At 35.4% G+C, this 12785-nt stretch overlaps 1 protein-coding gene across 3 annotated transcripts in view; it reads right to left on the bottom strand.

The window, feature by feature from the left end:
- Window positions 1-12785, bottom strand: part of PIK3C3 (phosphatidylinositol 3-kinase catalytic subunit type 3) — an 89139-nt gene that overhangs the window by 52665 nt on the left and 23689 nt on the right. For 2 of the 3 annotated variants that reach the window (XM_040984955.1, XM_040984956.1), the window contains exons 5-9: window positions 11773-11859; window positions 9029-9124; window positions 5511-5582; window positions 4031-4135; window positions 2957-3049 (exon numbers count right to left, since the gene is read on the bottom strand). In XM_040984955.1, coding sequence (XP_040840889.1) covers window positions 2957-3049; window positions 4031-4135; window positions 5511-5582; window positions 9029-9124; window positions 11773-11859 — 453 coding nt within the window. The remainder of the gene's footprint in view (window positions 1-2956; window positions 3050-4030; window positions 4136-5510; window positions 5583-9028; window positions 9125-11772; window positions 11860-12785) is intronic. The other variant, XM_040984957.1, reaches the window with a different exon arrangement.

Genomic DNA, 12785 nt, shown 5'->3' with positions numbered 1-12785 from the left:
TTATAAGCCAATCTCACAGTATGCCAAAGCACTCAACACAGCGACTAAGACAATCTAACTCCGAGAGTCGGAGATTTATAGACTTATTAGTAAGATCTATTGAGCATACTGCTGCCAAGAAATTCAAGGCACTGTACAAAGAATTTCACAATTTCATAAAGCTAAAGGTTCCAGACAAAAATGAGGAGACAATATTCTGAAGAGAAAAAGGAAAAAGGTGAGAGATGGTAAAAATTTTAAAACTGCAGTTAAAAAATTAATATAACCTCAAAGCTTCAAAACAAACTTTATGATATAGGTAAAGAAGGTTGGGGCAGTTCATGCAAATTTATCTCCAGAACTTTCCTAGGTAATTGCAAAGTACGAACTTGTGGGTCAGGATGTTTAGGTTCAAATCCGATTTTCTGGCTATATTAATTAGTACATAAACTTGAACTACATTATTTTTTAAGTATCCTGTTTCATTGGCCCATGAAGAAGTTTAAACAAGTTAGTGAATGTATAATCTTTAAACAGTATTTTGTATTAAATAAATACTGTTAATTAATTATTATCAGTTTGAATCGTGACTCTGATACTGAGTCCAGAGTCAAAAGTTAATAATCTTTATGCACTTTTTACCATGTTTTATATTAAATTACCTAATTATTTACTAATGCAGTAGCTCTTAATTTTTTTTTGCTATCCCATACTTCCTTATTTAGTTTATAAATTCTTGCTTAAAAACATTTAATATATATGAATATGACACGATGTCTCAAAGCCTTATTTAATGTTTAACAATAGAAAAAGAGTTAATAATAAATTCTTGCTTTAGTAACATTCATTTCCCCTATGTTCCATCAGCTGTTATAAGGAAGCAGCAATAAGATTATTCCCCTGATGCTGTTTTCTTGGAAGTAGCCTCACAGGCATATTTACTGCATCCTATTTTCTATAACATGTGACTCATCATACTGTGCATTTTTTTCATAAGCATAAACAAAAAGAATGAAATTAAGAGAAATCACTTTGATTAAACACTTTCACAAGAAGGTCCACTATAAAAACAAGCTTTACCTTTGAAGAATTACAATAGATTTTATGTGCCACAAATATCAGTTACTGCCAACTATAGGAAAGTTTAAAGCTACTATGTAAATTTAAATGATTTTATTGGATTAATTTATTAACATAAACTTAATTTTAACTGCTGCATTAGGTCCAAACCAGATTTTCATCCAAACTGCAAATAAGACAGGCCTTTTAGAAACAAGTAAGTAGAAAGGCCAAAATTCAATCAAAAAATAAAAAGCATAACTGTAGGAAACAATTTCTTCCAAGTTGTTTTCTGAGTACAGGCCTTTCTTTTGGAAAGCTTTTCAGCCTCAGGGTCAAAATAACAATATTTTAATATTACAATTACCGAAAACCAAACATTAAGAGAATTTCTTTGTGTAAATAGATTAAGGGAAGTATAAAGAAGTAGTTGTATTCTATAATTACAAAGATAAGAACGTGGTGTTTGAATAATTGCTCTGGTCACATAAAGGCCATGTACACTTTGCTTAATCCTGCTTCCTGAACCCCACAAAGTACCCTCACTCTTCTCAATGATCCTCAGCATCTAAGGGCAAAGCTCCATCATCCACCTCTCGAAAACTTGAAACCAACCAGTCAAATGAAGCTTGTCACATACTTTATATCACCTGAGCATTTTATTTCTTTCTAGAAGTACCTGAATTTGAGTGGAAAGTGACTACTTGTTTAAACAGTGTTTTTACAATCCTTTCTACCCAAGTTCTGCACTGGAAATTTGCTCTACACTTCTTGACCCTACACACTAATAGGTTTATTTCAGCATCTCGTTGAGTTTGGACCACACCATGCTGCACTGAAGATACAATTTCTGCCACCAAAATATCGTGATTCTAGCTGAATATTTTCATAAAACACAAAACTGCACAGTTGCAGTCAGTCTATTGATATTTCCTTTTGAGCACTGATTCAGAAAGTAGCATTCAAAGCTACAATAAACTTAAAACTCCCTTCCGTTATTATGGAGATAAATAAAATAAATATGACTCATCTACAAAAAATTTCCTGAGGTGGTCATGAATGGCACTGTAAGCATTAGTTCATCTTCCCATAGTTAAATACCAATATCTGGATACATTTTCACTCTTTAATGCGTCCCTGCTCTGCCTCTAATGCATGTCAGAATCCCTGGGAAGTTAGACACACAGCAGCTCAATTAACAGATTCTTTCAAGAACCAGAAATGAAAGTTCAAACAAAACCTCAGACAGGTGAAATTACTTCCCTGTGGTCATATCCTCGTACTCTAAGAAGACTTGAAAATGGTCTCTAGATTAAGTGTAATGCTGCCTATTTCATTACAATCCTCTCTCTAGAAGTTTCATCCATTCTGTGGTTTGAATATGGAATCAACTGTACGAATCTTCTGTGCCCTGTGTCCAAAAGAGCTGTTTGGCACACTAGCAGCTCAATTTCCACATTACAAATTAGAGTCATGATACTCTGAGATGGCACATCTTTTCCAGAATTCTTTCATAGTATAAATGTTTTCAAACAGATGAATGGGACAGTAGGAATTCAGTGCTGCCTCTGCCTCTGCGATGTCCCTGGCATTCTGGCAGGCTGTCTGTATCAGCTCACCTGTGAAGGAGAGTGTCTTCCCTTGACGGGGAAGGAAGCTAGGCCTCCAAAGCTTCTTACCGCAATCTGTCTAATGCACACGAGTGTTGCTGCCTGAAATTGTTGCCATCTCTGACTCAACTCCAGAGATTGTCCATGGATCAACAAATAGCAACATATATCCCTGTTGATATACTCTTGCAGCTGCCTTTTTCATATACACTGATAACTTCTAAGTTATTGACTCTAAATTCCCATGGTGATTTTATTTCACTTTGCTCATTAGTCATAAAGTTTATACATGTATTCAAGAAACTCACTTTTTCTTGATTAGTCAGATAATATCTAAATTTCCAAACGAGATCCTGTTCTTCATATGTAAGCTGCTTCGTTGGTGGATAACTCACAATAATCTACAACAAAGAAGAAAAATAACCAGTTCTGTCACATACTTACTTCCAACATATTTCTATTTCACTTTGAATTTTTCATATGAACATTTCTGTAAGAGATACAAATAAGGACAATATTGACCTGGGAAATAAGGCTTAAATTCGCAGTATTTATCAATCCAAAAAGCATATTAATGTACAAAGGAGAAAAAGATGAGTCACAGCTCATATAAACATGCATAATCAATTCAGTTAATTCAATCAAAAGAAGCAAAGTAGCCATGCCCTATCGATGCAAAATAAAGAAAACAAACAGAAAACGACTTTCTCCCATCAAGACAACAAAAAACAACATATGTGGAAATCCTAAGTTCTAGAACTCAGGAAAATGTCTTAGGACTAAATGTTTTTCATGCTACACCATGAAAGTAAGCACTGCAACTCTGTCTTCAGAGAGCCAACAAATTTACTGAAAACTCCCCAATGATAATAAAACTGCCAATTACATACACTGCTAACATTATAAGGGCTGGCGTTGTGGCTTGGCAAGCTAATCCTCTGCCTGCGGTGCTGGCACCCCCCCCACTAGTGCTAGTTCACATCCCAGCTGCTCAACTTCCAATTCAGCTCCTTGTTATGCCAAGGGAAAGCAGCAGAGATCAACTCCTTGGGACCCTGTACCCACATAGAAGACCCAGAGGAGGCTCCTGGCTGCTTGCTTCTGAGAGGCTCATTTCCACCTGCTTCAGCCATTTGGGGAGTGACCCAGTAAATGGAAGACCTCTCTCTATCTTTCCGCCTCGCTTTGTAAAAAAATCTGTCTTTCAAATAAAAATAAATATATCTTTAAAAAAAATAAAAACAATAATAAATAAAATTATACAGGATTCATCAATCTAGAAAAAACATACATCTAGATCCTTTATATGAGATGTTACATATCAGTAGCAGAAAAACATTGCTGTCGGGATTTTTACATTTCCATGTTAGAAACTCCCTTACATTTAGCTGATCTCTGGTAGCAGCGTTGGGTTTCAGATCATGGTCAGAAGGCCCACTTCTCAGACTCCGGGCAAGCTTGTGGTGTTTGCTCTCAACTAAGTTCTCCTATAAATTATTTACAAATATTAACTGAGAATGTACAGTATGCCAAAAAAAATCTTCTCAATAATCAATCATAAGTTGAAGAGTCACAGAAGATCATTCTATAACTCTTAACATTTTACAGAAATATAATTTTACTTACCTATCAATCCTTTAACACTGATCTATTTCAAGATATCAAAACAAAGTGTGGCTTTCGTGTCACCTGTGCCACATTATGCACATATCACTACAATTTCTTAAAATATGAACCTTTTTCTTCCAACAATTTCAAGATATCCACATTCCATATCAAATATCCGCTTCGCTTAAATTACCTGACAACCTAGAAGACAGTATTCCTTCCTTCCCATCAGCTACCAGAGATTTTTAACATCACAAGTACTACCGTATTATCAATTGCCTTTACTACAAATCATCCAGGGCAGGAGCAATGATCAGGTTACTTGAATACATACATATATATATACACATCAGATATAAATGTTCTAACTATGGCCAAACCCATTAGTTTTAACCATATTGTTCTGTTTAGGATGATGCTTAATATAAAATTTTGAAATTTTTATTATTGTTTTCAGACCTCAGTCTTTCAATTTTCTATTAGCCTTATGTGATATATATATTACCCTAACCTTAACTGCCAATTTTAGATCTATTAACCCAAGTTGAACTACATTACATGTTATATATACATGAAGTTATTGACAGTTTTTTCATATCAGATCCAGGTATCTTTTTTTATATCTCTCTATGTTGTCCTTATCTCTTTCTTTAATGTTACTTGTACTCAACTCAGTCATCACATTTTTTATCATCTAATGGGTCACTATTAATCTTCTTTGGCTTGATTTTCAATGCAAATAATCTAACTAGAAATATAAGGATGGCTTTGTTGCATATTGGTTTAGCTGGTGTGTCCTATGAGTGCTGGTGTCCTGACAAATTTCAAATCCAGCTCCCTGTTAACGTGTTGGGGAAAGCAGCAGAATATATCCAAAGTACTTGGGTTCCTGTATCTATGTGGTGACCCAAGGAAAGCTCCTGGCTCCTGGCTTCAACCTGGCCCAGCACTGGCTGTTGAGCCATTCGGAGCGTGCGTGTGTGTATTTACTCACACTATAACTCTGCCTTTTTAACACTCCCGATTCATTCAATAATCCAAGCAAAGGATTGCTCAATCCTATATTATACTGTCCTTACTTTTTGTGTATCAACAGTTTTTGTAAAAAACTATATTCAAGATACTGAAAGTGGATAGAAGGGATATTTCTAGATAACTAAGGTAGTTACATGTTATTCGTTTTAAAACAAAATGTTTGGTGTAATCCAAATCATTATCAGTGAAAAAGAACCCGCATAATAATTAATAACTTACCATAGACATCTGAGGATCAGGAACTTTCACTAATTCAAAGCTTGTTAGAATTGGAGATGATTCATCACCATCCTGAAAAAGGTGAAATCAGCTTTTTAACAATGGGAAATTTTGCAAAACAAAACAATATGATACCTAACAGCATACTTTAATTCTACTTAACAGACATCATTTTTTTCTTTAAAATCGACCTTTTGGGTATCTGGTGTGCTGGCTAGCAAAGTGATACTCCTCTCACAGCTCCAGCATTCCATATGGGTGCTGGATCATGTCCTGATTGCTCCAATCCACTTCCAATCCAGCCCCTGCTTGCTCCTGCTTATGGGAAAACAGCAGATGATGGCTCAAGTCCGTGGGACCTTGTACCCATGTAGGAGACCCAGAAAAAACTCCAGGCTCCTGGTGACTAAACCACTAGATGAAGGATTTCTGTCTCTGTCTTTCCTTCTCCGCCTTTCAAATAAAAACATATATTTTAAAAAAATAACTTGCACTGCATTAGACCTGGTCAGTCAGTAGACCTTGGAAGAATTACTTTAGCCCTGGTGCAGTGACACTGACAACAACTGGGAAATATCATAACCATTTAAGTAATACTTTTAGAACGTGCTTCCCCACACCAGGGTCTCTAGGACATCTTAGGGTGACCAACCCCTGATGCTAACGTAGTTTGATATCAGGGAGTGCTCCCTTCACCTTCTGTAGAAATAGGGTTAAAAAAACTGAAATATTTGTCTTGCCTGCTTTCCCCTGCACCTCAACCTTCCCCATCCTTATTGGAGTCAACATGGGTGTGTATCAACTATGTAATCACTGATTTCAGCTACATTGCATACACACACACACACGTATCCCATTTTAAACTTTTTTATTGGCTAGCAGTTCTAGACAAACGTATTATCTATTAGCTTATTTTCCAAATGCCCGTAACAGATTGAACTAGGTCTGTCAAAATCTACAGGCTAGAAACGCAATATAGTTCTGCCAAGTAAGTGGCAGAAAGAAATACAACTGTCTGAGCCACCAGCTGTTGCATCCCATTCAAGAATCTTGAATCTTGAGCATGCAAGAGACTTGTCTCCCGCCCACCCTGCTATGGGATGGTGGCATTTCAGTGGATGCTCAACAATAAAGCAAACAATCTACCCCACTACTGAAACATTCTGAGAAAAATAAAATCTAACAAAAATGTACACAACGGTTTTACAGAAAAAAAGAGGTCCAAAAGTTCAGATTCTTCCTAGTTCTTTTTATTACCTGCTTTTTAATTTGGACTGACTTACAGTGACAGAGACTAGTCAGAAAAAAACTTTAATTAACAAACTCACAGCACTAAATATAACAAATAAGCTGCTGTAACACATATCTTGAATCATTTGGAAAAACCAAGTGAATACTAACATCTTATTCCTTTTTATTGCGACACCAGTGCAGTTTTGTAAAATGTTGTTTTGAAACTTTGTCAAATCAAATGGCAAAAAATGTTACACCACTATAGGTTTAACAGTTTTGATTACTTTTAAATCCATTGCATATGGATGAAGTGGTCATTTCTCCATTCAATTATTTTCACTGAATATTATTCATTCAATTGTGTTTTGTTGTTGTCTGTATTCCCACTAAACTGGGGTGTTTTTGATTCTTTTTATCTAATGAATAATTAAACCTTTTTACTGTAATATAAATCTGAAATGCCATCTCAAAAACTTAAAAAAAAAATAGAGAAGGAAACTGGGTAGGAGGGAGGCAAGAAAGGATTATTATTATGTCTTTTAGAATTGTCACATTGAATCTGTTAAAAAGCTCAATAATCAGAATAAAAATAATTTAATCACTTCTTGAAAAACAAAGCTTTCTTATTTTATTGGTAGTATCAGTTTGAAGAATGTTGGCATTTATTTTATCTAGATATTGCAACAAAAGTAATTTGGCATAAGTGTCACTGTTTAATAAAAAAGGCTAAACTAATTATTAAAGTCAAAATTCATTCTTACACAACGGAATATCCAGCATTAACTTTTCCTGTCTAGCGTATTTTCAACTTTAGTTCTGTGCAACAGAATTGAGAGCAACTGAAGGAGAAGCATAGTGAGTGCTTTAGCTCAGTAATTGAGTCTTAGAGAAAGCCACAAATTCCCACAGCTGTTGTTTAACAGGCTTGTTCTCAGTCACAACACCAGAAAACACATTTATCAGCTGAACTGTGACAAGTAATCTTCACTAAGGCTATCTGTCACAAAAGACAGGTGACACGAAAGTCTATTTCCATTAGATTCAAAACACTGGCCCAGCAATCTTTATACTAAGTGGAAATATGACAGGGTGGGTAGACAGGCATTAATTTATGAGCAATTTCCAAGATGCAGTGGAAAGGGGTCAAGAACCCTTTACAAATATATTTGAAATTCTTCTAATTTCTATTCTGTTATTATTTCCTCTATTTTAAAAGCTGTCTATCCAAAGACTCTGCACATGTCTATTAAGTGAAGTGCCACTGGCATTAATGTAGTTTTGCAAAATAAGCTACATTTGGGCAGCAAATATTGCTTTTAATAAAATTACATGTAGCACAAAGCAAAAATATGATCTTTCCTAAATGTACTGATGACAAAGCAATTTTTTCACTTATTTTCTCTTTCCTTTTGTCACATAATAAATACAGACTGTTAAAATAGCCCACCTACCTTCCCTTTCTCTTTCTTTCCCCAGAGTATCATTTACAAAACAAAAGCTTGAAATAGGTTAATCTATAATTTTTTATTGAAGTAAGAGATAAGCAAGATTGAAAATAGTAGAGCTTCTTGAAAAATACCCCATACCATTTTAAACTAACTATATAAACCTTTATTAATGTGTTAATAACTTAAAGTTGCAAATGTAAAAGCAATTCAAAATTTTTATATTCACAACTATCTTGCAATAAAAGCTTGGTTATGGGCTGGAACTATTAATCTACTATGCCTTGTGTCCAAATTCTGTCCTAATTTGCTGTGTAAGCTGACCAGAGAAAAGCCATAACTGTGTATTTTTACTCAGCCTAACAGCTACTACTATTCTGCCTAATGTTGGCAGTTTTCATATATTTTTAAAATTATTTATTAAGCATTACACATATTTACAAAAGGACTACATACAGAATTCCAATACAATACTAAAGATTACATCCATAACTTTCAAAAACTATCTCTTAATATGTGATTCCCTCTTTTAATTTTTCAAATGAATGGTAATTTTAAATAAAGCTATTAGTTTAGTGCCCTACTCACCAATCTGTAAGAACAATTAATCAAAAAGTTTATAATCACTTGCATACATACTGGATTTTGTAGCCCTGAACTGCATTACATGAATGATTTGCGTTTGTAATCTTGTTGTAGTTTTATGATTTGATTTGTGTGTACATACAGCTGCTGCTGACAGCTGTCTCCTGCCATCCTAAAGCAAAATAGTTCCTCTCAGCAACAATACTCATTTTTTAATATTCCCCTCCCCTCTAATGTACATTCTATAGCAAATACCTTTTCATAATACACAATACCATACTCCTTATCATCACACTTGACACATCGAAACTCAACCATCAAGTACATGAAATTAGAGCTTCGCTTTTCACTCTGGAAAAAAGAAAAGGATGTTTATAAAAATAATCATTTTAAACATTCTGTACATATCATTTTCAAGATGTAGTGAGACATGCATCTATTAAATACAACTTATACAAAAATCTATTTCATTATATACATACAGAGTCTTATACAGAAGTACCATGTTGTTATTTACAGCTTTATTGATTCACTTCTAACTCCCTTCTCAACCTTAATAATTTTTTGTTCATAGTATCAGTCACTCGGATTTTATTAGGTAAAGGTTCAATATTTTGTATATATCTGCAGGAAAATTATTTTTAAAATATACTCGATATTTTGCAATAATTTTAAGCAAGAAAATGTGCACAATGGATTAAGCCTCCACCTGAGACGTGGACAACTAACAAGGGAAGCCATTTGAGTCCTGACTGTTCTACTTCAGATCTAACTCCCTACTCGTGCGCCTGTGGAGGCACCAGGTGATGGGTTTCTGTTACCTGGATGGGCAATATGCATGGAGTTCCAGGTTCCTGGGTTCAACGGCCTAGAAGAACTCTCCCAGTCCCTCCCTCCTTCTCAGTAACTCTGAGTAACACACACACACACACACACATACACACACACACACACACTTTGAACGTGTAAGAAAGTCCAAACGTAAAAGAGAGTAAGTAACAAAGAACAGAGGTCATTTGAGTTCAACAAGTATAAACTTTGTGAGTTTATCATACTTTATAAGTAAGTGATTTTATAAAAAGATCTATGTATTTATGTATTTATTTGTTTATATTGGAAAGTCAGATATACAGAGAAGGGAACAGACACAGAAGATCTTCTGTTCACTGATTCATTCCCTAAGCGGCAACAATAGTCAGAGATGTGCTGATCCAAAGCCAGGAGCCAGAAGCCTCTTCTGGGTCTCCCACATGGGCGTAAGGTCCCAAGACTTTGGACCATCCTTGTCTGCTTTCCCAGGCCACAACCAGGGAGCTGGATGGGACATGAACTGGCAGCAAATGGGATCCTGTGCCTCTCTCTCTTTTTCTCTCTCTGTAACTGTGGGTTTCAAGTAAAATAAGTAAATCTTAAAAAAAAAAATGAGCCCTTTAGCCACTAAGCTACCACACTGGGCCCCATAAGTAAGTGATGTCAATTAAGATGTTTTGTCAATTGTAAACTTTTAGTATAACAGTTATCTGTTCCCTCAAGATAAAACTAGGTTGGTCCCTTATGTAAAGATATTTTTCAAAGAAAGCAAATATTACAGGTATGCTGTTACAAAAACACAACAAAGAGTAATAATTGATTGGTCTTGTTCCAAGCCAGGTTTATAAATGGCCTTTAAGCTACAAAATCATAAAGGTCAGAAGAGGTTATTTAAATCATTAAGCTTTATGAAGCATATTATAGTCTTGTGTGGTAACAGTAATGGTCTACGCTGTAAAGGGTAGGGGAGTGGAAGATGAGCAAGATGATGAGACAGAATAATAATTACCACTACCTTTTCTATACCCAAAGGAACCAAAGATGAGGAACAGAAAAATAAGGATTCTAATTAAACTATTTTTGGAATATGGCTACTATAAAAATTTTTAAAGGGAAACATTTCTTTCAATCTGAGTATGTGAGAGTGCACTATGAAAAAGTTTAGTAAAGAAATTCAGTATCTAAGTTAAATATTAATGTTGTTAAACACTAACTACAAACAACGTAAAATTTAACGGCTTGCTTCTCCTACTTGCCAACAAGTATTAAAGATTATAAATTAGGTCACTTATGTCCGATGGCAGTCATAACAAACTAGACATGGATATTCTTCTCTCCTAAATTTGATAAATATAATTCTCATTTCTGTTCTTCCACATCTTATATTTTAGAATAAACATGCAAAGATAAGATTTCTATCATAACTTCTGAAAGAACTAAATGAATTATTTTTAAGTTTCATTTACTTATGTGAAGCAGAGTTTGTAAAAGAGAATTTTCTTCCACTGGTTCATTCCTCAAATGCCTCCAAGAGCTGAGGTTGGCTTAGGTCTAAGTCGAAGCAGAACCTCAATCTGTGCCTTCCCAATGGGACACAGGATAACTGGAGCCAGCATCTGCTGCCCTCGTCTCATTAGCAGCAAACCATATCAGCAATGGAGGCCAACTTGAGCGCAGTCACCCCAATATGTGATAGGTCTTATATCTAACACACACACTGGACCAAAACATGAAGACAAGAAAAAATAAATCACTTATTAAATCATGTAATTTTATTAAGGGTCCAGAGTCCTAGATTCAGTACAGAACAATGGTGACATCAACCAGAGAGAATTTTCTAAAGATGATCTACAGCAATTAAAGTGAAGAAGTTGCACTGTTCCGATGCAAGATTTATTCAGTACTGACTTGGCATGAGCTGCTGGGAGAGAGGACAAGTGTGGCATCAAGCCTACAGACTCCACTGATGATACTTAATACTTGTACATCTACTTCCTACTTCAGACTCAGTAACACACTAAAATACAAGAAAGGCAAAAATTCCTTAGTTTTCCACTTACTATCACAAAATTCACAGTAGTTCTACATTTGTGAGGTACCTAGCAATACACAGTCATTATCAAAAAGAAAAACACTTACTTAGAAATGTTGAGAAAGTACTTCAAAATGAAAAGGGGAATAAAACTTACCTCATTTATCATTTCTATTTCTCTGAACGTCAATCTGTCCAGCCAATCTACTTTCACCATGTGTCCCTGTCGATGAGCTTTGGTGAGCTGCAGACAAACATGATGGAGAAATTATAACATAGTTCTAACAGAAGCCAATTTTAAAAGGATACAAGTTGAACACCTTTAGTCTGAAAATCCAAAATGTTTCAAAATCTGAGATGCCACCAGCATCAACATGACACCAAAGTTTAAAATTCCACTCTCCACCTAATACAACAGGTCACTAAGAACAGGCACTTAAAAAAAAATCTAACTCAGCTTTCCAGATGGCTATGTACAGCTATGACTTGAACCCCATGTCACCAGCTGTTCCCACCAGCACTTATTATGCTCTCTCAGTTGAAGATATAGCCCCAAGATATTTGAGTTTAACTCATTTCTGTAATTTACTTCACACTAACTTCATATTTATGGCATAGTAATTGAGCCGTTTCTCCCTTCTTATTTGAAGCAATCTTGGCAAACCCTGCTGATTATCTGCCAGCGGTACTCAGCATCCCATATGGGTACTGGTTTGTGTCTCAGCTGCTCCACTTACAATCCAGCTCCATGCTAACGACCTGGCAAGGCAGTAGAGGATGCCCCAAGTCCTTTTGCCTCTGCACCCACTTCAGAGACATGAAGGAAGATCCTGGATCCTGGCTTTAGACCAGCCCAGCTCTGGCATTGCAGCCATATGTGGAGTGAACCAGTGGATGAAACATCTCTCCTCTGCGCCTCTCTCTCTTTTTCTCTCTCTGTAACTGTGGGTTTCAAGTAAAATAAGTAAATCTTAAAAAAAATTTTTTTTAAAGAAATTATTTCCTTTAACCCTAAGATAATTCACTACACTTGAGGTGCTAGAGTATCCTTTGGTTCTTCAAATTATAAGACTTTCTACTTTAGTGGTTTAAGGTAGGTGAAATAATTAATAATCATTAATTGAACAGAAATTTTCTTTAAAGTGCTGTAAGAACTATAAGCTCTGAAGC

Source organism: Ochotona curzoniae, unplaced genomic scaffold, assembly GCF_017591425.1.
Source record: "Ochotona curzoniae isolate NIBS_2020 unplaced genomic scaffold, NIBS_Ocur_1.0 contig_43, whole genome shotgun sequence".
Lineage (NCBI taxonomy): Eukaryota > Metazoa > Chordata > Mammalia > Lagomorpha > Ochotonidae > Ochotona > Ochotona curzoniae.
Note: the sequence above shows the minus strand (reverse complement) of the source record. Positions and strands in the feature narration are given on the sequence as shown.